A 26,875-nucleotide genomic window follows, 5' to 3' on the forward strand; every position below is an offset into this window, starting at 1 on the left:
GTAACAGCATGCTCAGGAGGTGTGTGCTCCCGGTAAGCTCTGCCCAAGCTCCTGGGGGCAGTTGGGTTCCAAGGTCCCTTTGCTCAGGTTGGGGGCATCCCCTCCCTGCAGCTCCCCCGGAGCCGGAGGGGAGCGGTGCCGTGGGACAGCCTGGGGACCCTGCACGGGGCTGTGCACCAGCGGGGATGGCGGGGTAGGGCTGCACCAGAGCAGATGTGGCTCATGGCCAGGGGCACCCCAAGGCAAGTGCTGGGTTTGAGCTCCACGTTGCTGTCCCCACAGGCCGACCCCGCTAATCAGCTGTGAAAGAGAGAGAAAGCTGGAGAGAAATCTTTCCCTCTGCTAACCTCATCACAATAAAGATTCCTATAAAGAGCTCTTATCCTTGAAGAAAATGAGGCACATAAGCAGGAATAGTAAACAAAAGGCTGTCATTTTGACCCAGGAGTGCTTCATGTTGTTGGCAACTGCCAAGAGGAAACATAAAGAGAGGCTGCATCCAAGTCCCAATTATGCAGAACTATGTGACTGATATGTCAATGAGTCCCCCCGGGAGGAGACCACCAGCACTTCCCGGCGCTGCCTGCGCACCATCTGCACACACCGCCATGCGCTGGGCCCATCTGCACCCCCGAGCGAAGGCGTGCGTGGCATCGGAAGAATGTGGGGGACAAGGTAATGTCATCAGGAACGCTATCGCCAAAGTCCTCGCCGCGTGTGCATTATCGGCACAGGCCCCGGAGTCAGGGACTGCGGGCAGCCGGCGGTGCAGGCAGCGCGATCTGGCAAACAGTAGTGCTGACCACACCTGCTGCAGGCACGCTCCAGGAACGTGGCGCAGGCAGGAGGGCTGCCCTGCCGCCGATAAGCTGAGTGGATGGAGATAAAATCCGAGAAGAAGATACGCTTTGCTGAGCATCAAGGATAAGTACCAGCAAGGAGCCAAAGCACGTCTGTGGCTCACTACGGGCGATGTGGCTCTGTGGGCTCTGGCTGCACCATGGCTGTGCCGTCCCCGTGGCACAGCCAGGAATGGGCAGGGCAGTTGCTGGACCAAAAGCCGAGGCTTTGGTGACAGATATGCTGGTGCTTGGGCCCGTCGAGAGCACGAAGCAGGGGCTCTGCCTGTCCCTTGGCTGTCCCTGCGGCAGGGCAGCAACTGCAGGGTGCATTCCCAGCCCCAAACAGCAGCCGTCCTCTCCCCAGCGCATCCCTGGGGACCGTGCAGCTGGAAGCCCAGGGCCACCCAGTCCCTCCCTCCTGGGTGCTGTGGCCACTGGAATGCCACCCGTTTGCACTTCCTCCAGCCCCCAGGGACCCTGAGGCCACACGCAGCCTGCAGCATGGGCTCCCTGTGTGCTGCCTGCTCCTGCCTGTGCAGGCACATGCTGCCAGGGGTATCCAGGGGCTCCTTGGGCACAGCTGGTCCTGCGTCCCAGTGCAAACACAGCATGGGACAGGGAAGGAAACAGGAGCATGGGCAAGAGGTCAGGGCTGCTGCTGCAAAGGGCCCCGGCATCAGAGCTGGCACCTGGCCGGCGCCTGTGCTGCAGGGGGCCTGGGCATCCCTGGTGCTGGAGCCCCACGCGCCCACCCTGCTGGGACCTGGCTCTGCCCGGCCGCTGCGCAGCCGCTCTGGAGCAGCCTTCCCAAACCCACCTCCTGCCACCGGCCGGGACCTGCTGGGCTGCACCGCGGCCCATGCACTGGCCCTGACCCGGGGCCATGTGCCCACGGCAGAAGCTGGGCCCCGGCCTTGGCAAGGGCCTGTGCAAAGGAAAGTGCCCAAGGCCGGTGGGGACATATTTACCCCTGAAAGCACCTTGCTGCAAAAATAGCAAGTGGCCAGTGTGAGGCCGGGGCTTCCCAGGGGAACAATGCCCGGCAGGAGGAAGCGGCCGCGGCCGCCCCGCAGCTCCATCCCTGCCTCGCGCAGTGCTGAGCTGCGAGCCGCTCTGTGCCGGCCCGGCAGGGACCTTGAACCTGCCACAGATTTATTTTCTCTGACATTGGCATCGCGTCGGAACATCTGGCATGCGGCTGATAATTGCTGGGGATCAGGGCGGAAGCCACTCCGGGCCTGGCGCTTCTTCCAGAGCTCTGTTTTCATTAGTTTTTCTCCTCTCTTCAGCTGCAGAGCGAGGAAAAAACAAGCAGGGCTGTGCAGCTCGCCACTCCCGCTCCTCTCCCCACAGCCACAGCACCGAGGGTCTCCCTGCTGCCCCCCACCCGGCGTGGGTACACTGCAGGGCCGTCACCGTCACCATCATGCTGTGTCAGGGCTGCGGCAATGCCGAGGGGAGACGAGTCTTGCCCTGAGCCCTGAGCCCGGGATTGCGGGTCCTGCTGTGCCACCCCAGGTGCCATCGGCTGCCCGGCCGGGGCAGACCTGCGGCACAGCCCTCGTGGCTCTGGCGTGGGGCTCAGAGCCGAGCTGCCAGCCCGTCCCAGGGGCTGCTGTTGCGGCGGAACAAGGCAAGGAGCAGGACCCTGTGTGTGCAAACACGGGGAGACACTGCGGTGATGGACGGCTGGAGCGCAGGGCCGGCGGTGGGGACAGATCCCCACTGTGGCAGCAGGAGGTGTCGTGCGTGGCCTCTCGCCCCGACGCCCGGCCTTGCTGCCCTCGTGTTTTCACAGGGCACTGGAAACCCGAGCCCTGCGGTCACTGTGGTACCCGTGGGTCAGGACTGTGCCCGGCGCTGGAGCGTGGGGAAGCAGACGGCAAACACAGCCCCTCTGCTGGGGGCTTGGCTGCCCCACCGCCTCCTGTCCCGGGGGCACTGGCTTCCTTCGAGCACTGGCTGCAGGCACCGCGAGGTTGCGGGGACCCCAGGCATGGGACCCCACATGTGGAGGAGCCACCTCCCACCCTCCCCTGCAGAAAAGACCCCTCGGGGCCACAGAGGCCCCAGCTGTGGGTCCCAGAGCTGGGTGGGTACATTGGGCTCCCACTCCTCCCGCAGGCACCCTGCCCCGTGGCCCCCTCCCTCCCACCCCATGGCCGTAAATCAGCGGGGCCATGGGTGCTGGCGCACTCGCCGCCTGCTGGTGCCCCCCGCCTCCCCGCAGGGTCTCTCTCCCATGGCGCGTTATCTGCTGTGGGGGTCCCACTTATCTCCGCTGTCACTTTCTAATGCTAGTTTATGGGCAGCGTTTTGTAGTTTAATTATGATGTTTTTCAGCGCGGTCACGTGGCCACAGAAGCCAATAAGGCCCCGAAGTGGGTCCATCCCAGCTGAGCCTGGCCCCCATGGGGAGGAGATTGGCTGGTGTCCTGCCCAGGGCGGTGTGTGCGCAGCCAGAGCCCCGACACCTTCCCAGCAGACGCAGGTCCCATAAATCCCCCAGCCCGCTGCAGACAGGGCAGCGGTGCCCAGCACCCCACGGAGGCTTCTCGGGTCACAGGTCCTGGCTGGTGGCGTCAGCGAGGCTCTCCTGCCACACCGGCCCGTACTCAGCTGCTTCACGGTGAGTATGTATCCACAGGGAGAACCGCGGTCCCCCACCCCACTCCTCTCCCAGGCACTGCCGCCATTCCCAAGCATGGTGGCGGCTGAGGCCAGCGCTGGGGACGCAACAGGGCTTGGCGAGGAAGCGGGAGCCATGTGTGGGCCTCTGCTTCCCGTCCCGTCCCCATGGGTGGGTGTGGGGATGGAGGCTCCGCATGCTGCGGGCAGCGCAGCGAGGCCTCACTGTAGCCTTGGCCCCTCAGCCGCGCTGCTGCCCAGAAATGACAGATCCGGCTGCCGAGGGGCTCTGGGAGCCCCGCCTGTGGTGGCTGGGGGTCCCCGGTCACCCCAGTGCTGTGTTACCCGTGGGAGCCCAGGCACCCCCCACGCGCTGGAGCAGGCATGGGAGGTGGCTGGAACCCCCCAGCGCCCAGGGCTGGCCAACCCCTTATCCTTTCCCCAACCCACGCTGGCAGGCACCACAGCTCTCGGCTCCGAGTTGCTTTTGTTCCTCATGGTGTTTGCTCGGCTCTTCTCCCAACCCGTGGCCCCTCCTGGGCTCCTCTTCCCGGATGGCAGGTCCTGCTCCACTGCTGCCTGGCAGCTCCCCCAGCAGCTTGCAGTGAGTGCGGGGGCCATGGCCGAGGGGCTCTGCCGGCGGTGGGAGCACTTCTTCCAGCCAAGCAGCGGCCGACCCGCACCGGGGGCTGCTCCGGTGCTATTCTTAGCCTGGGCTTGATTCCTCGTGGCTCTGGAGCGATGCTCCGCCGAGCCCGTTTCCTGTTTGCCGCTCTCCCTGCCAGCGCTGCTTCCTACCCACCGCACCCGCGGGCGGCAGCGGGCCTGTGGGGCAGATTGAGATGTGTGGGGCGAGCCAGGCAGGGTGAGATGTGGGGGGTGAGCTGTGTGCGATGAGCCATGTGGGATGAGCCATGTGGGGCCAGTAGCCCCGCTTCACCAGGCGCTGCCGGCAGCACAGCCCCCACCCCGCAGCAGCCCCAGGTGCCCGCAGCCTCGGGGCCGGTACTGCTGCCCTCCCTGCAGCTCCCTTGGCATTAAGCACCTGGAATCGGAGCTCGCTCCTGGCAGGCAGTGCAGGCAGCAGGCTCCTGTCCATGCTGGGACAGGCTGTGACTCTGCACCAGCCAGGGAGGGTCTCCTGACTGAACAGCTTGGCCCTGCTGGGACAGGTTCAGCACCAGTGACCGGCTCAGAGCCGGACCCTCAAGCCCATGGCCAAGCAGCCCAGGAGCATCCCAATAAACAGGACATGCTGGAGACATGGGTGCTCCTGTGCCGGTCTGCTGCCGTCATGGAACATTTCATTAAGAATTCCTAAATGTGAAGCAATTAATTAAATACCAGCGGTGAACTACTGCTGGGTTGCTGTTGGCTGTGGCTGCTCCACATGGTGTGGCCAGTGCGAGGTCCAAACTGTCACCTCCTTAGTGGTGGCCCCAGAGGGGGTGTCAGGAGCTGCCGCACGCCCCAGCGCTCCTCATGTGCCTTTCCCTGGGCTCCGTGAGCAGCTGCCTGCAGCCAGGCCTGCCCGCTGCGGGGTGTTCGAGGTGGCTCTGGCTGGCGCCAGGGCTGCCGGGGCTGCGCCCCGAGCGGGGCTGGCTGCTCCTCTCACTCATACCCATCTCATCGTGCTCCAGCCCCGGGACCCTGGGCTCCCACGCCGGTCCAGCTGCTGGCAGGCCAGATGCCTGGGGAGGTGGGGGGCTCGTTGTTCCCCAGGGATGGTGTGGGGCAGCCCCACCAGCCCCGGGGAGTGGGGAAGGGATGGGTGCCCCTTCCTGAACCTGCCCAGTGCCCCTGCAGCCCCCCGTGCCCCCGCGGCTGGAGTGCGGTGCTGCCGAGGCCTGGCCGAGAGCTTCCCCCAGCCCTGCGCAGCACTGCCTTCGCGGGGGGCAGCCCCCAGCCCCAGCTCCTTCTGTGCCCCCCTGTGCTCGGCACGAGGCTGCTGCCCGCGGCTGCCGGCCCGGGGGCCGTGCCCACCGCCCAGCGGGGCCTGCGGGGCCGGGGCCGGCAGCGGGGCAGAGCGCGGCCCCGTCCCGGCAGGTCCCTCCGCCCCCAGCCCGTCCCCGGCGCCGTGAGCCGCCCGCTCTCCCCAGAGGAGGTTCCCCAGCCCCCGGGGGGGTGGCCGCTCGCCCGCACCAACATGGAGATGCTCTTCCAGGCGCTATAAAGGGCTCCGGCTCCGGCACCTGCCGCTCGGTCTGCGCCGCGCCGCGCTCCCGCTCCGCACCCGGCGCAGGGGCTGGGGCCGCCCCCCCGTGCCCGTCCCCGGCCGGCCCGCTGACCCGCTGGCTTGTCCCGCAGCAGGGCCGCCGGAGGGGATGGACTATTCATATGATGAGGACCTGGACGAACTCTGTCCGGTCTGCGGGGACAAGGTCTCCGGGTACCACTACGGGCTGCTCACCTGCGAGAGCTGCAAGGTAGGAGCCGCCCGGGGCCGTGCGGGGCCGGGGCCGGGGCTGGGGCTGTGCGGGGCCGGGGCTGCGGAGCCGGGGCTGAGCGGGGCCGGGGCTGAGAGGGGCCGGGGCTGAGCGGGGCCGGGGCTGAGCAGGGCCGGGGCTGAGCGGGGACCGGCGCCCTGCGGGGACTGGGGAAAGGCGGCAGGGGCTGCGCGGGGAGCGGGGCTGCGCGGGGCAGAGGGGCCGGGGCTGTGCGGGGAGCGGGGAGGGGGCTCTGCAGGGGCCGGGGCAGCGGGGCCGGCCGCGGGCCGCTCCTCGCCCGTTTTCGTTAGCGGCAGATTCGCGCTCGGCGGGGCGGGACGGGAGCGCGGCCGCGACGGGAGCCCCGAACGCGGCGGGGGACGGTGGGAGCCTCCCTCGGAAGCGAGGCGAGGGGACGGGGTGCCGGGATGCCGGGATACCCGTGAGGGGATGCCGGTGCCCGCCGCATCGCCGCCGCCCGCCGCCGCAGGGCTTCTTCAAGCGGACGGTGCAGAACAACAAGCACTACACCTGCACCGAGAGCCAGAGCTGCAAGATCGACAAGACCCAGCGCAAGCGCTGCCCCTACTGCCGCTTCCAGAAGTGCCTCACCGTGGGGATGCGCCTGGAAGGTAGGGCACAGGGCACACCGCCGGCACGGCCGGCCTCTGCGGCTGCGGACGGACCGGGGGCTATGCGGGGCTGCGCGGTTCCCCCCGTGCCGGTCGCGCCGTCCCCGCCCGCCGCGCCGCGTCCCCGGGCCGGTAATTCCCGCGGCCGCTTCGATTCCGTTTTTCTCTCCCAAGTTAAAAAAAAATTCGTTTTTTCGCGTAGCCTCCTGCTTTTCCTTTTTTTGTTTTTGTTTTGTTTCCCCGGGGCTTTTGGCCGCTGCGCCTTCAACTTTCTAGGATTTTCTTTGCTGGCAGAACGGTTGGGAAATAGCGCAGAAATTATTGTTTTTCTTAAGCACATAATTCCAGAAGCCGAGACTTAAGGAAAACGTTACAAATTATGGGACTTGCAATAAAACTGCTGCAGCCCCACCAGGAATTATATTTTCCCTCTTGGTGACATGCAGTGTAGCAGATCCCCCCTCTGGCTCTCGGGGAGCGCAGCCACAGCTCCCACGGCTGCCACCTCGCCCGTGGCAGAGGGGCCGATCGCGACTGAGCTGCCAGAGTCGGGCCCCGACAGCCCCAAGGCTTGTGGTGGGTTCTGCGACGGGCCAACAAAAAACATTCGGGGGGGGGGGGGGGAACAGGTCACGGGCAAGCTCTGGCAAAGCAAAAGCAGAGGCAGAGAGGAGCTCCCCCCCCCCTCAGCAGAGCCAGCCGCCCCCCGGCTCTTCTCCCCTGAAATCGTTTACATTTTGCAGCGGATGAGAGCGGCCGGAGGCGCGGGTGGGGCCGAGCCCCTTTCCCCGGGCCGAGCCTCTTTCCGCGGGCCGAGCCCCTTTCCCCGGGCCGAGCCCCTTTCCCCGGGCCGAGCCCCTTCCCCGGGCCGAGCCCCTTCCCCGGGCTCGCTGTGGGGACCGCGCCGCTCGGGGCAGGTGCGGGCGAGGGCAGAGCGCTGCGGGTCCCGCAGCGGGGGGTGGGTGGTGGGGCACAGCACCCAGCCGCGACCCCAGCCCCTGCAAACCCCCGGCGCGGGCCGGCTCCCAGCCCCAGCCCCAAACAGCTCCCAGTTTCACTCTCCTCCCTGGACTGGAGTTACTGGTGCGCTAAATCAACGTGTGCGTGCTCCGGCTGTTTTGATCGGTGCCACAGGAGAATGTGGGTGCGGGGCAGGGGCTGGGGGCTCTGGGGGCGGGCAGGGACAGTCCGTGGGGTGACCGTGGTGAGGGGACAGCGCCGGGCTCAGTTTGTCCCTTTTCAGTAGTTTTTTTTCTTGCTCCGCACGGAGCTCCTCTGCTCCTGCAGCCTGGGAGGGCAGCAGCCGGGGTATCGGAAGGCTGCTCCTTCCCAAACACTGTGGTTTGAGGTTTTTTTCCTTATTTTTTTGCTGTTAGCTCCTTAGCAAAGCCCTGCAGCTGGGCAGCCGCGGGGATCACCCAGCAGAAGATGATATTCCTGTAGGACCATCCCTTTTGCAGTAAAAACTGGAGCTCGCCTTTCCTCAGTTCCTAGGATTTTTTGGGCAGGGAATCTGAAGTGGCGCTTTGAAGGTGAGCGCCCAGCTCCACAGGACCAAAGCACCCCGAGATGGTTGTTTCTGGGGTCAGAGTGTCGACACAGGCCCCCCTTGAACTGCCCGCAGGGATGCTGCAGCGAAGCCTGGCTGGGGTGACCAGCACAGCCCTGGCACAAGCATGCCCATACCACTGGGCACCCCCAGGCACCCCACGGGCACCCCACGCCCCTGCCTGGGCAGGGAGAGGTGGGATGGGGAGGCTGAGCTCGGCCAGCAGCTCGCACCCAGCGGGGCTCTGTGTGGGGTGAGGGCAGGTAAGGCAGAGGGGGCAGGCAGGGGGGCCACAGGGTGCGTGGGGCGCCTGTTCCTGCCGCTGTGCCGGCTGGCTGCACCCAGCTGCGTGGCTCGGATGCTGCCTGCAGATGGTTTTGTTGAGGGGGTGCGGAGGGTAGGGCGCTCCTTGGGCGGCCCCACTCCCCCCCCTCCCACTTCTTACCCCAGAGGTCGGGGCGCATTGGGGTGCGTTGGTTTCTTCCCAGCAGCCAGCTGGGATGTGGCAAATGGCAAGTTGTTCCCAATCCCAATTGAGGCACAAACGGCAGGAAAAGTGGAGCAGAGGGAATTAAAAGGCCTCTTCTCCCTTTGTGTTCTTGCCGGCAGAGGGAAGGAGGTGTACTAGGAGGTGTACTAGCGGTTGCCTGCAGAGGATTTGTGAGACTGGGCTGTGAGCACCTCTCACTGGGTGTGTGGGTGCAGTCAGCACCCGTGGGGTCCCTGCCTGAGCACCCTTGCCCTGGGTCACTGGGGTCTACTTGGGATGTGATCCCTGGGCATCGCTGGGCCCAGCCTTGAGCAGTGGTGTGAACACACTCCTTTGAGCAATTGGGAGCTCTGGGCTTTCGGTGTGGTCTGGCATCACCAGGGTGCGTGGCTGGGGACACCAGACCTGCCGGGGACACCAGACCTGCTGGGGCTGCGTGACCGGGTCTGGGGGATCCTGGCAGGAGCATGCACACATGCTAACTGTGGCCATCTCTATTGTACCCCTGAAGTCAGGAGCTGCCCCGAGGCAGCTGTCTGCTGCCCAGAGGAGTGCGGGCAGGCTTTCTGGAGCAGGGGGCCACAGCACCCCTTGCCTCAGAGGCTGCCTCTGCTGCCCCGCTCCCAGCGAGATGCTGTTTTCATGAATAAAGAATGAGGGAGGAAGCGCGGGGCGGCTCCCCTGGGAGCACATTCCTGCTCGCCCTGGAAATGCTGCTGCTCCCGGCGAGGCTCCCGCGTTTCCAGCCTGCCTGGGGAGAGTTTGGGAGGTGCCCTGGCTCTCCGGGGGGGCTGGCTGGACTTCCAGCGGCCCCAGGATAAGTAGGCGAAAGAGAGGCAGAGGTAACAGCTGAGACACAAAAGCAAGACCCGCCTGCTGTCAGCAGGGACGCAAACCAGCGGAGGTTTTTTCCCTTTGATGCTGTCTGCTGTGCTCGCTGGCAGCTCTCCTCCATCCCTCTCACTGCCGTCCAGCTCCCAGCTTCCAGTGAGCTGAAGCTCTTCCAAGGGTGGGCCGGGGCAGCAGCCCCCGGGAGCGCAGCGGGGCAGTGCGGCCGGACAAGCTGCTGCTGCAGAGAAGCACCTGCTCCCTCATGTGCTGACACATTCTTGGGTTTCCTTTGGGGTTCAGAGAGAACATCTGCTTTGCTACAGCTGGGAGACTGCGATGGGGCTGTCAGAGTGACTCTGACAGTGGGATGCTCTGGCAGAGCCCCTCAGCCGTAGCTGATACCCGGCAGGGACGGGCAGCCTCCTGCGCCAAAGCTGGTGCAGCCCCGCCGTGGGGTGCAGTGTGCCCAGTGGGACCTGCCAGATGTGCTGCCTGTGAAAAGGACAGAGATTTGCAGAAAAGAAGCATGTGTGACCTCGATGCAGATGAACCAGGGTCCTGAGGGGGCTGTGGGGTCCCAGGCTCTGCAGAAACAAGGAAATCCCAGGGCTGGTCCAGACTCAGGGGTCATAAAAAGGAAAGTGGGTGTTGGGCCCCCTTGTCTGCCTGGGCTTCACGAGCTGTCCCCTCAACCCACAAGAGATGCAAGATGCTTTATCCCCCAGCCCATTTTGCGGTTAAAGCCAAATCTCTTCCTTTCCTGCAATTCCCAGAAGCTCTGAGGGTGACACCAGCAAGGCAAGACCCAGGGCCAGGCACCTGAACCTGCTGTGTCACATCCATAGTGTGCATGGCTGGGCTGGGAGCAGCACAGCCTGCCCGTGGCTTTCTGGGAAGGTCTCCCCAGTGCCCCCCAGTCCCTTTTGGCCACCAGTTTCCCCCTTATCATTTTCTCCACGCTGCGTGGAAGCACTGGTCTGCCTCCACGAGGGTTCATTGCAGCTTCTGCCCTCTCTGCTCCCCAGCTGTGCGCGCAGACAGGATGCGTGGTGGGAGGAACAAGTTTGGACCCATGTACAAGCGAGACCGTGCCTTAAAGCAGCAGAAGAAAGCTCTGATACGTGCCAATGGCTTCAAGCTGGAGACTGTGCCTCAGATCATGTCCCCAGTGCAGAACGACTACAGCCTGTCCTCCACCATCCACAGCATCCATGCCATGTCCAAGACCTTGCCGCCCAACCCTGCTGCCCTGACGCCCATCGACTACGAGCGCAGCCCCTATGGGACACCCTCCCTGGGAATGACTGTGCCCAGCCATGTGCCGCTCTCTGGCTACCACTACCCCTCCTTCCCCAACCGCACCATCAAGTCCGAGTACCCGGACCACTACACAAATGTGCACGAGTCCATGCCTGCCTATATGTACCCAGAGACCTACCCGAGCAGCTCCCCCCCTGACATCCCCGATGTCATCGTGAAGCTGCTGCAGCTGGAGCCGGATGAAGACCAGGTGAAGGCGCGGATACTGGCCTGCCTGCAGCAAGAGCAAGGCAAAGGCCGGCATGAGAAGCTCAGCACCTTCGGCCTTATGTGCAAGATGGCTGACCAGACCCTCTTCTCCATTGTGGAATGGGCACGGAGCTGCATCTTCTTCAAGGAGCTGGAGGTAGGAGCCTGGGCAGGGGGGAGGGATGGATGCTGCACTGGGCGGGCAATGGGAGGCAGGTAGGACTGGGGCTGAAATGCCGTGAGGATGGGATGTTGCTGTGGGCAGGATTGGGGCTGAAATGCCATGAGAACGGGATGCTGCTGTGGACAGGTTTGGGACTGAAATGCCATGAGGACGAGGCAACAATGCCTGTGGGCATGAGCCTTGGGCTGCCAGGCCTGCAGATCTGCTGGTGTCCCACCGTCCTGTTCCTGGTCCCTGTGTGGCAGGGCTGGAGGCACCCGGGCCCGGCTGCAACACTGGAGCGATTCCCGCTGTTGCCACAGGACTAATGATTTCAGATTCATCATGGCAGGGGCAGGTGTGGAAGCAATTGCAGGCAGAGTGACTGTGGTGTCAAGCTCAAGATATAATGGAAAAATGTAACATTGAGGAATTATAATTGAGACAATTCTCATCTCTGCCTTTAGGAAGAAAATGGATGCTGTCAGGTGGGTGCCTATTAGCACCAGGCAGCCAGGGCAGGGCTGGCTGGGGCAGGGGACATCACCAAGCCTCCCCCAGAGCTGCTTCTGCTGCTGGCAGCCTGTGAGCACACTTGGCTGGGGGACAAGGAGCTGACCCCCATCACGCCAGGCCATCCCCTCTAGCAAATCTCCCCAAATACTGGGGCCAAGGGGTGGATTAGTGGGGGTGGTACAGCCTCTGCCATCCTGCAAACCCTGCCAAGCTTTCAGATGTTTTCCATTCATGTCCTGGGCTGACCTAAGATCCAAACTGGTGCAAAAATGGGAGAGAAAATTTTCCAATGTGGCCAGACCCCAGAGAACCATGTCCTGGGATGGCTGGGAGACCCGGGTGCCTTCCTGTGCTTCCAGCGTGAGGCTGTGCTACCCGGCCCTGGCCAAAACCATCTTCTTCCCGCAGTGCCATGGGGACCATGCCCCAGCACAGGGCCAGGCTCTTCCCCATGCCCACCCCGCTGGGTGCCATGGGGCCGAGTGTGGCAGAGCTTCAGGGCCCAAAATAGCCCCAGGCTGCCAGAACAGTGTCAGGAAATGGCATTGTGGGGGTGGGTCAGGTTCATTTCAATCATATCAGTGTCCAGCCTGGATTTTGGGAACAGGGTGGTTGTTGTTTTGCAGGAGATATTGTAAACTGTGTAAATTCAGCTCCCGGCTGCAGTGCCGTGTAGCCTTGTAACTCCATTGTCAGCCTGATTGCGCCACCAAAATAGGCTGTTTCCGTGTGAATCCGTGTTGGCGGGTGCTCCTCCTCACGCGGGCTTGGGGGGGACGGCAGTGCTAAGGGCCTCACCTGAGCAGCACCACGGGTGTCCCACCAGGAGCGGGGCATATCCCCCACTGTGACCAGCGCGCAGGGTGCAGTGCCCAGGGATTGGGGCTTGGCTGGGCATTCCCGTCTGTCACTGCCATCACCACTCACACCTTTTGCCTTCATCCGTGCGGCAAGCATGGGGCAGATTCCTGCAGGACCAGGGACTGCAGGACACCACATCCCACCCTGACTCCAGAGGGAGCATGAGAAAGCACGGTTGTCGCTGGCCTTGGCTCACTCCCATGTGCTGGCTCGGTGGCGCGCAGTGTAACCGGGCAGGTCCGAGCCCCCAGCACAGGGCTGTGGTGCTCAGGCCCCTTTGTGCACATCCCCCCAGGGACGATGCTGGGGCTGCCTGCCGTCCACCCAGCACGGCACATCCTCCCCAGTGCAGAGCGGTGGCTTTCCCTTGGGCACATGGAGAGAAGCCATTGGAAGCAGGGGTAGGTCTACAGCTCCTGAAACCCTGTTCCTGATCCTGCCTGGCACATAAAAGCAAACAGCTGCTGGGGCGGTAAATGAACTCCTGCTAGTGCAGAGTTTACGGCTTTATCCTAAAGCCTGCTAGCACAGAGTAAAATCGCGATCTCGGAGATCGATGGTTGTCATGCAGGCAGTCTGCGCTGGGTGCTCAGGGCTCGTCGGAGCAGGGGATGCCAGCAGCCCTCTCCATCCCCTGGGAACGTCTGCCTGAAGGGAATGGTCCCCATCCCCAGCCAGAGAAGGGCTGTTGGCCGAGGCTCCGCAGGGATCCAGGCTGGAAGGGCACCATGCAGGGACATTGCTCCAGGGCATCATGCCGGGCTGATGCCAAGTGGAGAGGGGGTGCAGGCAAGTGAAAGGAGGGTGCAGGCAGATGACCCCATGCATGGTGTCCCCTGCCTGAACACTCCCAGCACCCACGTGCCTCTGCCACAGGGCTGGTTTGCAGACAGCTGATTTCTCCTTGCAGGGAGCCTGAAGAGCAGGGAGCAAACCCCTGGGGGCACGGGGACCCGCTGGCTCATGCCTGGCCAGGGCAAGCCCTTGTTCCCTGCCCAGGGAGAGCGGGAGCAGGTCCCCCCTGGAGCCAGCAGCTCTTGTTCCTGTTTCCATGCCCATTCCCACACTAGCAGTCCGACAAGGGGTAGTGGCAGACCGTGTGCTTTGCCATCTCCTCCTGGCAGAGTGGCTGGGGTGGGGGGTGTTGGCGAGACCCCCCCCCGGCTCCACCACTGCGCCCAGGGAAGGAGGAGGGTGATGGGATAATGGCCTCTTGACATCGGCTCACACGCCACGTCTGCCCGCAGGCGCTGGGCAGTCAGATTGAAAACAGATTTAACTTCCCAGATATATCGTTTCATTTAAGGGCCAGTAATTCTGTCAGTCTGCCACTGACAAACGAGGGTCCCCATGCCAATCCGCCGGGGAGACTGATGTCGTGGCGTTCATCTCGTGTCACCAGGCAGAGAATTACGGACTGCGCTGGCCTTCGGAGGCAAGACTAATAATGCCGCACGGCAGAGGGGGATTTGGGGGCCCGCTTGTTTATCGAGGGCCGGCCAGGCAGCCGCGGCGTGAGGCCGCGCGGGCGGAGGTGGAAGAGGTCAGCGCTGACGCCCATAAATACGAACTTTAACTGAGTCTAGATGAGATGTGTCAGGACTGAGGGAAGATTTGCAGCATCTCTTCAGGAAGAAAAATATGGGCCGGGGGTGAAATATATTTTGTTAGGTCGTGAGTCTCAGGCAACTTTGTCCTTTCAGATGTAATTTTTTTATATATATATGGAAAGAGACAGACAGAGAGATGTGCATACACAAGCACATTTGCACACTCACATTGTGTCTGGTTTCAGTTTGGTTTATATACATGTATCTTGCACAGCCGGGTTTATGTAGGTGTTACTGCCATCCATACATATAAATATCATGCACACAGGGGTGCAGTGACCTTTAGATTGGGATGAGCAGCCAGGAATGTTAAACAAATTGCCGTGGTTTCAGCCCGAAGGCTGGGCTGGCTGAGCGTGGCGGGTCCCCGTGCTGGTGGAGGGGCACGGCACGGCTGCGGGGAATTGGGCTGATGGCAGATCCCCTCCTCGACCCCTCCTCGCTGTGGGGCCAGGGCACACCACCCTCCCATGGGCAAGCACCAGTGCGGGGATGATGCTGAGGGCAGCACTGTTCCCATGGACCAAGGGGTTCCTGTGGGTCGCTGGGGCTGTTTGTGGGGCTGCTCTCCCTCACTTCTCATTAGAGATCCCAGAGCCACGACGAAGCCTATTTGAAGTCAGTTGCTTCTCTGCCTTTAGCATGTGTGGGTCATCTTGACCCCATCTCCTGGCCAACAGCCAGAGCGTTTTTGGCAGATTTAAAATCTTCTGGTTGTGGATGCTGCAGCAATGTTTAGCATCCTATGCACTGGGGGAAATGTGATGGCTTTTCCTGCCTGCTGGTGTCCTGGCTGGCACAGCCCTGCCCTCGCTCCCGGGGCACACACACACAGCACCATGATGCCCACCCAGCCTTGCAGCAGGCTGCCTGCAAGCCCCAGCAAAAAGCAGTAGCCTGGGCCACAGGAATGTGCTCTGCCAGCATGGGATAGGAGATGAGGTGGTCTGCCATGCTGGTCTTGATGGTTTTTTGCTTTAAGATGCCCATTGCAGTGGTGTCTGGACAGGGGGATGGGGACCCGCATTGACCATTAACACCTTAGACTTCGTGGGGTTTTGATTGTGGGTGGCTGGCAGACGGTAATCAGCTTTCGTACTTCCCAGTAGCCAAGGTAATGGGTGCTGCTCGCACCCAATAATTGCCCAGGCTGTGGCTCAGGATGCTGGTGTGTGCTGTGCACCTGTGTGGGAGCTTCTGGGGCAAATCCTGCACCAGTGATCTGGGAGGAGGTCCAGAGTGCATCCCTGGGGTGAAGGCAGTTGGAGGCATCCGAGCACTCCTCGTGCCTGTGGTGTGCTGAAGGTGGGTGGGGAGAGGTGGGGGACTGGTGTTCTGGGACCTGCCCAGAGCTTCCAAGCAAAGAGGGATTGCTGGTGGATCACTTTGGTTAATGCTGCAGAGATGTCCGAGGGCAGATGATGGTACCTGATGTGGGGGATGCCCTGGACCAGCCGTGCACGAAGCAGCGAGCACAGCAGGACTGTGCTGTCCCTGTGGGGGTTTGGCTGCAGGGTGCCAAGGCACTGGGGTGGCCTGGGCGCATTCTGTGGGGCCTCAACACTTGCAGGGACTCACACCTACAGACCCAGGGAGGGTTGCAGGAGGTTTAAAATTACATCTGCATGTGGTCCTGCAGCCCTGCATCCCGGCAGCACTGCCAGTGCCTCTGCTCTCCCTGCCTCCCCTCTGGCCCTTGGCCCAGCCCATCGGCTGCAGGGAAATCCATTTCTTTGTGGGTCACAGACCTTCAGCAGCAAGGCGCTTTCGGTGGCCAAGTGGCAGGGGAGGGCTCACCCTGCAAGGCGAGGGTTTCACTGCCGTGTTTTGTCAATGGGTTAAATGCTCGCTTTAAAAAAAAAATATATAAAAAATTAAAGACAGCTTGCATCAGGTGCTTGATAAAGCACTCTTGTTGAAAAGCCTTGACATTAAAAGAGGAAGATCCTTTGCTTAACTTTTAAAGGCGAGAGTGTGCGTGCCGCCTCACCGGGTGGATGGATTGACTCCGCGTGGCCGCCCATTAGCAGCCCTCTCCTCCTGGGAGGCCAGGCTGGTGCTGGGCAGGGGGGAGGCGAGCTCCAGCCCGGAGCTGCCTTGCAGTGGAGCCACACTGCTGGAGTGGGGCCATGGGGGGATGCCCACCGCTGCCCCAGCCTGAGGCAGGGGGATACCCAGCTTGGTGCTGGGGCGTAGGCAGGGCTGGCGTCCCTGGAGGGGTTCTTGAGTCCTGCCCAGACTCCAGAGCCCCCAGCTTGCCCTGTTGTGCTCCCAACCATATCCCCCAATGCCATGGCCACATGGCTCCAGGGCACTGGGATGGTCCCAGGAAAGGCCACAGCGTGCTGGCAGGGGAACAGCCATGCAGCTGCCATGCAGGGCAAAATGGGCTGCAGGGAGGTGCTCTGCCGAGGGAGCTGAACCTGCCTGCAGAGTCTGGGAGAAGCTGATCAGTAATTTTTAAAGGAAGAAGTTGAAATGCTTCCTTCTAGAAAAGCTGACTTTTAAAAAACCATTTTCAAGGCAAAACCTTCAGTCTGTCCCTTCTGGAGTTCGTCCCGCTCTGGAATGAGGCACAGGAAGGAGCTTCCAAAACAATGCTGCGACTCAGCCAGAGCAGAGGAGCTCGGCACCGGCCGGGAGCATGCGGCTGGGCTGGCAGCACGCTGCGAGCTGGGAGCCCAGCTCCCTGCGAGGGCTGGCCGCAGCTACAGCCAGGCCACTCGCCCTGGGACAGAGGTCATCACGAACGCAGAAAATCTCCATTTTGTTTTGATGCAGAATGAGCTTTTCCCCAGTTCTTTGTTCAGCAGCTGAACAGAAACCTCAGGGTCCGTATTGCTGGGCTGCATACCGTGGCACCTTCACCACTTCGGGCGGTGTGACAGTGAGCCCGGCCTTGGCAGCCCCGTTGCGCCCATTGCACTTCGCCGCAGGCAGGTTTTGTGCTGTCGGGGAGGAGTGGGCACCGCAGCCCCAGCCGCTGTTGCTGCCTTCTGTGCTGCATCTCCCTCCTCGTGCTGCTGCGCGTCCAGCTCTGACCACCCACCGCACTTGAGAAACAAATCCCCGCGGCTCACAGGGAGTGTGGGGCTCTGAGACCATAAAGCTCTTTCTCATCTGACTTCTATTCCTTTTGCAATCTCCCAGCACTGGTTTATTGCAGCCTCTTCAACAAAACGAGAGTATTATCCAGTCCTGTGATACTGCATCTGTCTTCCTTCTATTAAAGGCAGTGACCACAATGGCACTGCAGAGCTCTTCTGCTGGCACTGAATGTGCTCTGCAGGGAAGCGTTACTGATAACCCCAGCCCTTCCCCTCCACCAGCCTTGCAGGAGAGGGGGGCTCCGGGTAGGGCAGAGGTTCAGCTATTTACAGAAAGGTGTTGGGGTCCCATGGACAGCAGTGCTGAGGGGATGAAGCCAGTGACCTGTGGTGGTTCTCAGCGGGGTGGTGGGGAAGGCAGGTGGATGGTGTCCCTCCTGCCTGCCCCCTGAGCTGGGGTGGCAGCATGTGTCTGGCCGTGGCTCCAGGCACAGGATCCTGGCAGGGCTCTTTGTTCTGCCAAGTGCAGCCGTTGGCTCTGGCAGCTCATCGTGCCCATCGCTGGCACTGCCTGCAGCCTACTGGCTTTCCCACAAGACCTTTGGAGGTCCCTGCAGTTTGTGTCCTGGGTTGAGCTTCTTACCAGAGGCATTCGCAGTCATGTATTTGAAAGCATAGCTGTGGACGCTTCTACCTGTGCCTGCACGTACACACCAGCACTCGTGCAAAATGAGCATGGGATCAGGTGTGTGTTGATGCGTGGGCAGGGAAGAAGCTGGCAGCTGCAGGGCACAGTGATGCCCCATAGCTGGCAGCTCCTTCATGCCAATGCTGCACTGAGGCAGCTCTGTGGGCCCCCCCACCCCCCAAACCTGCCATCTCGGGCAGGGAGGTGAGGATGGGTACTGTTTTGTTTCATTTTAAAGTATCCAGAGGGGCTGCCTGGAGACACAGGGCCTTTGTGCAGCAGCCCTGCATTCCCTCCCGCGTGGGGATGTGGCCAGCAGTCATTTAGTTAAAGATTTGTGTGCTGTCTGGGGAGGAAAACCCATGCTGATAAGAGCCAGCAAGTGCCACCGAAATGTGCCGAGCTGCTTCAAAGCTGGTGCTGTGCAGCTGCCTGGCTGGTCTCCTCTCCTCCAGCCCTGGGACCTCCTTGCTGGGGGTGCAGGTCCCTCCCTGCCCACCCGAAAGGACCCGCCGCTGAGCTGGCCTCCCATGGGATCTCTGCAGAGCATGGGGTCGGTGCTGTGTGGGTGCGGTGCAAGGCGTGCGGGGGGCATCAGCCTGCAGCTGCCTCCTGGCTGCAGGGTGCTGGTGGTTGCAGTCCTTGCTATCGAGGTTAACTGGTGCTGTGGGCATCAGTCTTGCCATCCTCTCCTCCCACCCGCCATGGAGGTGATGGAGGTCATGTGTGGGACACCAGCAGTGAGGTGAAGTGGGGCACAACGACCAGCCCAGTTACATGCTGGCAAGGGCAGTCACGGAAAAAAGGAGCCAGACCAGGGCTTTGCAATTAACGTTGCATTAATCAGATGCAGCATCTCCTTGCTAGGAGCTCATTCATGGTCAGACTGCAATTTCCACATACACATACATGCATGTGTGATACTTTGGGAAATGCTCTGCAGGCAGCGGGGGTGAGGAGAGCTTCAGGTTCTTAAAAAAATGGGGCTTTTGCCCAGCTGCAAGGATCAAGCACAAAGTCCTGGAGGATGAAGTTCAGTCCCACCTTTTTCTGACAATGATGCCAGTCTGCTAGAAACCCCTTTCTCTTGTGCTCAGGGTGAGACACAGATGGGTCAAGTCCTGCCCAGGTCCAGTGCTAATGTGGCAACATGCCATAGCACCTGATGGTGTGAATTTGAGGCATCATCGCCACAGGGCTGGAGCGTGGAGCTGATCCTCGGACACAGGGCTGGGGGGCAGAGAGGTGGTGTGGGGACCGGGGCAGCCCAGCTCCCTCCTGCCAGCCGGGACAAGCTTGTGCAGCCACAGCCTGGGCTGCCCCGGCGTGGTGGGTGTCAGTGGTGCTGCTCTGGCTGTGTTTCAGGTGGGTGACCAGATGAAGCTGCTGCAGAACTGCTGGAGCGAGCTGCTGGTGTTCGACCACATCTACCGGCAGCTGCAGCACAGCAAGGAGCACAGTGTGCTGCTTGTCACCGGCCAGGAGGTGAGTGCCAGCCCACAGAGACCGCGGTGGCTGCTGCAGAGGTGGCAGTGGGAGCCGGGTGGTGAGGCTGAAGGGGGGGCACAGGTGTGACTTGGCTTACTTTTGCTGCGCTATGGAAGTGCATGTGCAGAAGGTCCAGTCCCATCCCATCTCATTGCATCCCATCCCATCCCACCACATTCTGTCCCATCCCATCCTGTCCCGTCCTACCATCTAGCTCTGGTTCTGGAGAAAAAAAAATTCTCATGGAAAGATCAACAGCCACAGCTGTACCTGTAGAGGCAGGACAAGCGAAGGGCCCCTTCCCTCGCTGGGGGCAGTTTTTGGAGATGTGGGTGCCTGTGATGCCAGCACCCTGCAAAGGGCCCCTCTGTTTTAAGCAGTGCTGGAGAAACAGGGTTCCCATTTCACTCATCAGCCTTTGCTTTGACACCCCTAACTCTCAGTCAGAGCCTTGGGCTGGTGTCTGGCTCCTGCCCTGTGCAGGGTCCACTGCAGTGGGTTTGGGGGGGCTGGCACGCCACGGCTGATGCTGTCCCTGTCCTACAGGTGGACATGTCAACCATCACAGCCCAGGCGGGCTCCATCCTGAACACGCTGGTGCTGCAGGCACAGGAGCTTGTCCTGCACTTGCACTCGCTCCAGGTGGATCGGCAGGAGTTCGTCTGCCTCAAGTTCCTCATCCTCTTCAGCCTTGGTGAGCACTGCCACGGGGGGCACCAGGGCAAGGGGCGGCCACGCTCGGAGGTCACGGCTGTGCTGCCGTGGGGTCTCAGGGGGTGGGAGCGCAGCCGGGGGAGGCACGTGCAGCCCAGGGTCCAGCCGCCTCGCCGACAGGCAATGAAGGGGCTTTGAACGAGGAGCCAGGAGCCAGGGCTAGGACTGGCGGCTCCCCCACCGTGCCGGGGGCACCCAAAGCGTCTCCCACCACTGGGCCGGGCGCTGCCCCCATCCTCGGGAGATGCGGCTGTTGGCTGAGTGGAGCCTGTTTTGGTCCGTCGCCCTCACACCAGGCAGGGAAACAACTGGCTGATACGGCAGCAGCAAAACAGGCGTGTTGATAGATGCAGCAGCCGGGGCTGGCCGTATCTCCCGGGATTTGCGTCAGAGGCCGGTGCGTGGCGAGCAGGGCCTGCGTGAGGCTCTGATTAGGCTCAGCCGCGGAGCCTGCGGCCGGACGAGGTGGCGGGTTCACACGGTCCCACCTCGCCCAGACAAAACACACGGGAGCTGCTGCCAGAGCCTGCAACGTCCCTGGGGCTGCATAGCAGCGCTGCCCTGCTCCTGCCCGTCCCTGCCCCACTCCTGTCCTGCTCCTGTCCTGCTCCTGCCCCAATCCTGCCCCAGTCCTGCTCTGATCCTGTTCTGCTCTTGCCCTGCTCCTGCCCCATCCCTGCCCCAGTCCTGCCCTGGTCCTGCCTCAATCCTGCTCTGATCGAGCCCCACTCCTGCCCCGCTCCTGCCCCGCTCCCACCCTGGCCACACTGCTGCCCCCGTGGGGAGCATCTCCCCATCCACCACAGCCAGGGATGTGCCTCCTTTCCCCACAGGCATCGCTCTGAGGCAGGGATACCCATCTGAATCCCACTGGAGAGATCTCAGCCCTGGGTGGGGTGGTGCAGCTATGGGTGGTGCTGAGCACCACGGGGACCCCAGGGTGTCTGTCTGCCTTCATTACTGGTGCTGACACCTACCCCTTGGCCCCGTCCTGGTGGGAAATCTCACCTCCCGGCACGAGGATGGTGGTGGGGCCTGCCAGGGGCTCAGCTGGCCACCGCACTCCCAGGTCACACCTCTGCCACTGTGGCTGCTTCACTTCCCACACCTCCATGGCTGCTGCTAATTGCATGCACCTGGATGGAGCAGGAACTGGCATTTCCCCAGGGAAACTTGTGCTTGGCTCCCTGCAGTGGCTGGGTGCTGCTGCTGAGCTGGGATGGTGAGCCCAGCTTTGGGCAGTCCTACCTCCATTCCATCTCCATCCCACCCCATCCCTGACCCTATCCCCATCCTTGTCCCAACACCTCGGTCAGTGCTTGCACTTCCTCATCCATGGAGTCTCATCCGGGGGGGCTCTGCCAGTGGCCCTGTGCCAGATCGCCAAGCACAGCAGGCCAGGAGCTCCGCTCTGTGCTGTATGTTTTGGTACTTTGTGCTGGAGGGACAGTTTGCATCAATGTATGTCCCTGTTGCTGAGGAGCCAGCCTACTCCAGGAGCAGCACCGCCACTGGGTTAATGGGGGTTAAGTGGGAGCACTGACATGCTGCAGGCAGTGGGTTCCACTCCCCCACCCCAGGGGCTGGGGTCAGGGACATACAGGCTGAAGGACCCATTGCTTTGGCACTGGTTTGCTGTGGATGTGTCCCCGTTAGCAGGCAGCCACGGGCGCCCGGGGGGCCCGGGCAGGGTGGGTGTCTCAGGGCGTGGGAGCCACACTGCTGTTCTTTCCTGCACCTGCAGCATCTCCTCCCTCAGCTTTCTCTTCCTTCAGAGCTGTTTTGAAATCCAGAGAAGTTAGATACGATAATTTGCTGCTCGAGCAGTGATAAGGTGTGGCACAAGCAGTGCCCAGGCTGGGACATAAATGAGCTGGTGGGGCTTGTGCCCTGAGCCGAGACCTTCCCCGGCTGCTGCCCTCGGACTCAGCACCAGGAGGACCAGTCGCCTCTTGCTGCCCCACATCCCCCCACTGCCCCCTGCCATGGCCCAGCACGGTGAGCAGGAGCAGCGTCCTCCCAGAGCGCGGCCAGCACCGGCGGCTGTGGCTGCTGTGCCAATCGCTGCCCTGGAGCAGCAGCTTTCAGTGAAGGCATGGAATCAAATAGCTGTATTTTCCCATATATCATTTTGCCCCAAATCCAACTTTTTCTCTCCATATTGCAGAGCTCACTTGGAGTAATTTGCCCTTCGCAGGCTCAGCTGTAGAGGATGGGATTGTGTATTATGTGCAGGATGTAATTGCCTTTAACAAGAGAATTTCCACATTTACCACTCTGCCACAGCACAGTCAAAGCCAAGCCCCACTCACAAGAGCTGCCATTTGAGTTCTAAATAGATTTCTCTCCTGAGCAGGTAAAGAGATTTAATTAAAATTAGGGCTTCTCAAAATAGCAATATTTATGAGGACGGCACAGGTTAGCTTTGTTCTACAGAAGGGCTTAATAGAGCCTTAATGGATTGACCTATCATTCGATTTCATGACTTACATTCATGAAGCAGCTACTCTTGGGGAGGGGAGGAAGAGAGGCTTTTATAGCCCACATTCCCTTAAGCGTTTGCAATTTATCAGCGGCTTCTCCCAAACAAAAGGAGCCGTGAATAGGAAGAACACTTGAGGGCATAGAAATAATCCCAGGCATATCTGTATGTGTGATGGGAGGCTTTGTCACAGGACAGTCTTTGCAACTGCTGCAGTGTCTCTAAATGAAGTGAGTCAATGTTATTTGGACAACATTCTTTATTCCTTGCAGGAATGAAAAGATTATTCAAATATTCAATTAAACAGTGAATAGGGTCTTTCAGAGAACCAGGTGAGTTCATCGAGTAGAACTAGCTATTGTTGAGCCAACTCAGGGGATAGATTTGACATTTATCAATATAACTTCTTTTTTTAATGACATGCACAATAACCTTATGCAGATAAAGAGATTTCATAACAACAACCCGGGTAGAAGGGAGACAATAAGAGCAAATGTGCCGCAGGAGTGAAAAGGGAAGGGTGATCTGATAAAGTGCATCTTGGCGCGACGTGCAATGCTTTGTGCCTGTGCCACAGCTCTGGGCTGGCCGCACAGCCTGGCCATGGGCATGGCCGGAGGCTGGGTCTCCCCAGGGGCCCCGCAGCCCCCCACCCAGGGCATGGGCTGGGGGCTCCCAGCTTTGCAGGGCTGGAGCAGTGCCAGGTGCCGTGCCCCCCCCCCGAGGGAGCCATGTGGGGCCATGGACACCCCTGCCCAGTGGCACAGAGGCCCTGTCTGCTCCCTTCTGCTTGGGCAGCTCCATCCCCAGCACCGCGCTTTGCCCTCCCGAAAGCTCCTCAGCCCTCTGGGTACAGCCATGTTCAGCTCCCCACTTGTTTGTGAGGAAATCCAGAAATAAACCTCAAGCTCCCAGCCACCTTGGCCAGAACCTGTGCCCAGATTTCCCTGTTCCCAGCCCATGGTCGGGTTGTGTCCGGGCTGCCAACGCAGACCTGAATTTGGCTGTGCATCAGCGGCTGCTGGACATGGGCAGCAGTGCTGGCAGTGCTGCTGGGCACCTCCCTGCCATACAGTAAATCTGCTAAATCCTCTTGCCCCACGTGGGCTCGGTGCCAGGGTTTGCAGCAAGGTCTCCCACGGGCAGGCGCCAAGATCCCATTGCTGTATGTAGCTGGAGCTGGCTCATGGGGCAGCGCACAGCACGTTCCCCTAAAGCCACCAAAACGTGTCCAGGGCCAGTTTAACAACATGTTGCACAGATTAAAAATAGGTGCTTCCTTCACAGAACGCTCATGGCAACCTGAGCAGCATCCTTGGAGGGCAGACCCCAGCTCAGGCTGCCCCAAAAGCCTGGAGAAACCCTGACCCACCCGCCTGGGTTGTCCCTGCAGCCACCCTCCTGCCGGTGCTGCAGTGGTGGGGTGGCCCTGGGGCTGTGCGTGCCCCGGCTCCTGCACTGCTGCCGTCGGGGCTGCAGGGGCCTCTTGGCTGCCAGACCCTGCCTGCATCTTGGTGCTGCTGCCTGCTGCACAGCTTCCCACCCGGCAGGCAGCGCGATTACGGGGGAGCTGCTTGACCCTGGCGAGGTGTGGAGGATTAGGGTTTCCAGGCTGGTGAGCCCGGTTGCCACACTGGAAAGACCAGGTTTAGGGGGGAATTAATTCAGCCGCTTCCTCGACCTTCAGGATTTAAAGGGGGCTCATGGCAACAGTTCCCTGCGTGTGGGCACAGCTGGTAACACATTCTGGCTTGGCAGCTTCCTGGGGGCAAGGGCTGGGGGGCACTGGCCCTCCTGCTGCCTGGGCCTTTGGGTGTCTATCTTCAGCACTGGGGGGCAGGGCAGGGACGGGGTGTGGGACCCCCTCCTGCCCTGCGGTTTCATGCACAAGGGGCATCAACACAGGCGTGTGGATCCCTCCTGGTGGAGCACAGCACAGGTGGGGCAGACACTGTGTTTGGCACCATTTTGCTATCATCCTTCCCCCTTGCAGACGTGAAGTACCTGGAGAACCACACGCTGGCTAAGGATGCTCAGGAGAAGGCCAACGCAGCGCTGCTGGAGTACACCATCTGCCACTATCCCCACTCCACGGACAAGTTCCGCCAGCTGCTGCTGCGGCTGGCGGAGGTCCGGGCACTGAGCATGCAGGCGGAGGAGTACCTCTACCACAAGCACCTGAGCGGGGAGGTGCCCTGCAACAACCTCCTCATCGAGATGCTGCATGCCAAGCGGACTTGAGTGCGGCCACCAGCACGGACCTGGCAGAGCTTGGGCGCTGCCAGCAGCGTGGCAGGGGCAGGACTTGCGCCCGGGGCTGGCGGACCAGTGCTGCCTCTCTACTCCGCCTTTCTCAGTGATGCTGTTTAACCTGTACTATTGGAAAGGTCCCAGATGGTTTATTTTAGTACACAGCAAGGACATTTGATGGCCGTGGGGCTGTGCGCTTGGCTGCCGGTCTGCCCCATCAGCAGCGTAACCCCTGGCTCCTCTACACACGTGGTGCCCGACCTGTCGCCTGCCCAACCCGGCTCTGCAGCACGAAGGAAGGGTAAAGCCTGTCCTGGTTTTCTCCTGTTTATGCTCCTCTCCTGCTGTCCCAACCAGCCATTTCTCTACCGCTGCCATCCCTCCCCAAACCCTGCCCCATGTCTCAGGGCCCCTCGTGCACAGGGCAGGGGAGAGGTGAGGTAAACCCCCGGGGGTTGTGGTTTTGCAGCGGTTGGGGTGTTCCAAGGCACTGGCACAGAGGCAGAGGATTTCTGCAGGAGCCAAGCAGAATGCTGGGGTTGGGGCTGGATTTGTCAGCCCCACACAGCCGTGTCAGCACCCCAAGGTGCACATGATAAGGTCCCCACTCCCGGGTCCCCGCAGCATCGCTGTCTGCTCTGAGTGCCACTGCTGCCCCGGCCAAGCGAAGGTAGGCAGGGATGGACTGTGCTGAGCCCTTGGCTGAGATTTGTTTTCTCAGTGCTTGCCGGTGCCGGAGACAGCAGCTGTGGCTTTGCAGCCTGTGGCAGCCACAGTGCCTGGAGCTCACAGGTGTCCATGGTCAGCACGCATCTGGAATGTCACAGCTTTGCTGCAGAGGCTCTAAGAGATTCCATACTTGGAGCAGGGGACTGTCCTCAGGACACTTTGGGCCCCTGGCTCTGCTGTTGCACCCTTGGTGCCAGCACAACATCCCCATGGCTGGAAAGCTTTGCAGGTCACAATGCCCAGGTGGCATCGGCACCACCGAGCTGCTTCCCAAAGCGCGAGGACAGGGTGGCCTGGGGACGGCATCCCCGAGCAGTGCAGGTCCTGTCTTGCTCCAGCCCTCAGCCATGCCCAGGCAGCACCTGAAGAAGAGCCAAGGGGCAGGACAGGGCAGGGATGGACCCTGTCCCCTTCCTGCCCAGGGGTGATGGTGGTAGAGCAGCTGGGCAGGAGGGAGGTGCAGAGTCTGACCCTGCACTGCAGGTGCCAGGGCAGCGGCAGGTCCAGGCTGAAAACAGTCCAGAGCTGCTTCTGCACCAACATGTGCCTGGGGGCTCAGGGGAGCTTTTCAGCCCCCTCCTGCATTTACCTGCCCATGTGTGTGGGTAAGGAGTAATAAGAATTGTCCTGTGCTTCGTGCCAGGCTGAGCCCCCAGACCCCCATTGCAGTCTGCCGTGCCCCCAGGTGACAGCAAATGTTGTGCCCAAGCTGCAAGCGAAGAGCTGTCGGTTCCCTCCCACCGGGACAGGGGCTGGCATGCACACCTGGGCAGCGCTGGGGGGCTGCAGCGAGCTGGGACGTGCCACGCTCTTGCTGCTGCTTTCTCTTAGTCTCAGCCATGCTCTCCTCTTCTGCCACTGGGCAGCCCAGCATGGCCCCCCGCCACGGCCGGTCCCCCTGCTCTGCTGGGGCTCCTCAGCACAGCTGGGGTGGGTTCAGGTTTGCTTTCCACGGTGGGTGTTTGCCCCTCACCTTGCACGGGCTTTCGGCTGCCCCAGCTCTGCACAGAGCTGGTGCCTTGAGGAGCTGCAGATGCTGCGCCCGGAGCCGCGCAGTTTGTGGAAGCTTGTTAGATGCAGAAGAGCATGTTTGTCTCTGCTTTTCAACATGTTTGTGCATTTTCCTCCTGAAGTCTGTGGTTTGGTTTCACCTTCTTCTTCATGTGAACTTAACTGGAGAAAATGGTTTGGGAGGTAAAAGATGTTTTATTTTCAGAAAATGAAAAGTGTCCTTAAGTGTCTCTCTCTCTCTTTCTCTGTGTCTCTCACATCCTTGCCTCCCTCTCATCCCCCTCCCTCCCCACTCCCCACCCTTCCTTCCCAGGCGGGAGGTTACCAACTTCCTTGTCAGGAGCAAACCACTGTAATAAATTTTGCAGTTCATTTAAAAAGGCAGACTTTGTCTTTTTGGACTGTCTTT

The 26,875-nt window shown here is 61.3% G+C and overlaps 1 protein-coding gene and 1 long non-coding RNA gene across 3 annotated transcripts; one reads left to right on the forward strand and one right to left on the reverse strand.

The window, feature by feature from the left end:
* Window positions 1-3,307: 3,307 nt before the first annotated feature.
* NR5A1 (nuclear receptor subfamily 5 group A member 1) lies at window positions 3,308-26,850 on the forward strand. 2 transcript variants are annotated; one of them, XM_080401427.1, is made up of 7 exons: window positions 3,308-3,471; window positions 5,781-5,896; window positions 6,387-6,528; window positions 10,424-11,064; window positions 19,158-19,277; window positions 19,827-19,974; window positions 24,470-26,850. In XM_080401427.1, the coding sequence occupies exons 2-7, from the start codon at window positions 5,795-5,797 to the stop codon at window positions 24,715-24,717; spliced, it is 1,401 nt and encodes a 466-aa protein (XP_080257553.1). In that variant the 5' UTR covers window positions 3,308-3,471; window positions 5,781-5,794; the 3' UTR covers window positions 24,718-26,850. The 2 variants fall into 2 exon arrangements, with proteins under 2 accessions (XP_080257553.1, XP_080257552.1); XM_080401426.1 differs by having other exon boundaries at window positions 3,309-3,471; window positions 5,778-5,896.
* LOC308069327 lies at window positions 7,051-10,251 on the reverse strand. The gene is made up of 2 exons (XR_013930344.1): window positions 7,385-10,251; window positions 7,051-7,327 (listed from the first exon to the last, which is right to left on the reverse strand). It is a non-coding gene; the product is annotated as an uncharacterized lncRNA (long non-coding RNA).
* Window positions 26,851-26,875: the final 25 nt, after the last annotated feature.

Source organism: Falco punctatus, assembly GCF_963210335.1.
Source record: "Falco punctatus genome assembly, chromosome: 9".
Lineage (NCBI taxonomy): Eukaryota > Metazoa > Chordata > Aves > Falconiformes > Falconidae > Falco > Falco punctatus.

Coding starts and splice junctions, on each gene's coding strand:
- NR5A1 (XM_080401427.1), top strand. CDS start 5,795: ATGGACTATTCATATGATGAGGACCTGGACGAACTCTGTCCGGTCTGC. Junction 11,065..19,157: donor TCTTCTTCAAGGAGCTGGAG/GTAGGAGCCTGG, acceptor GCTGTGTTTCAG/GTGGGTGACCAGATGAAGCT. Junction 19,278..19,826: donor TGCTTGTCACCGGCCAGGAG/GTGAGTGCCAGC, acceptor CCTGTCCTACAG/GTGGACATGTCAACCATCAC.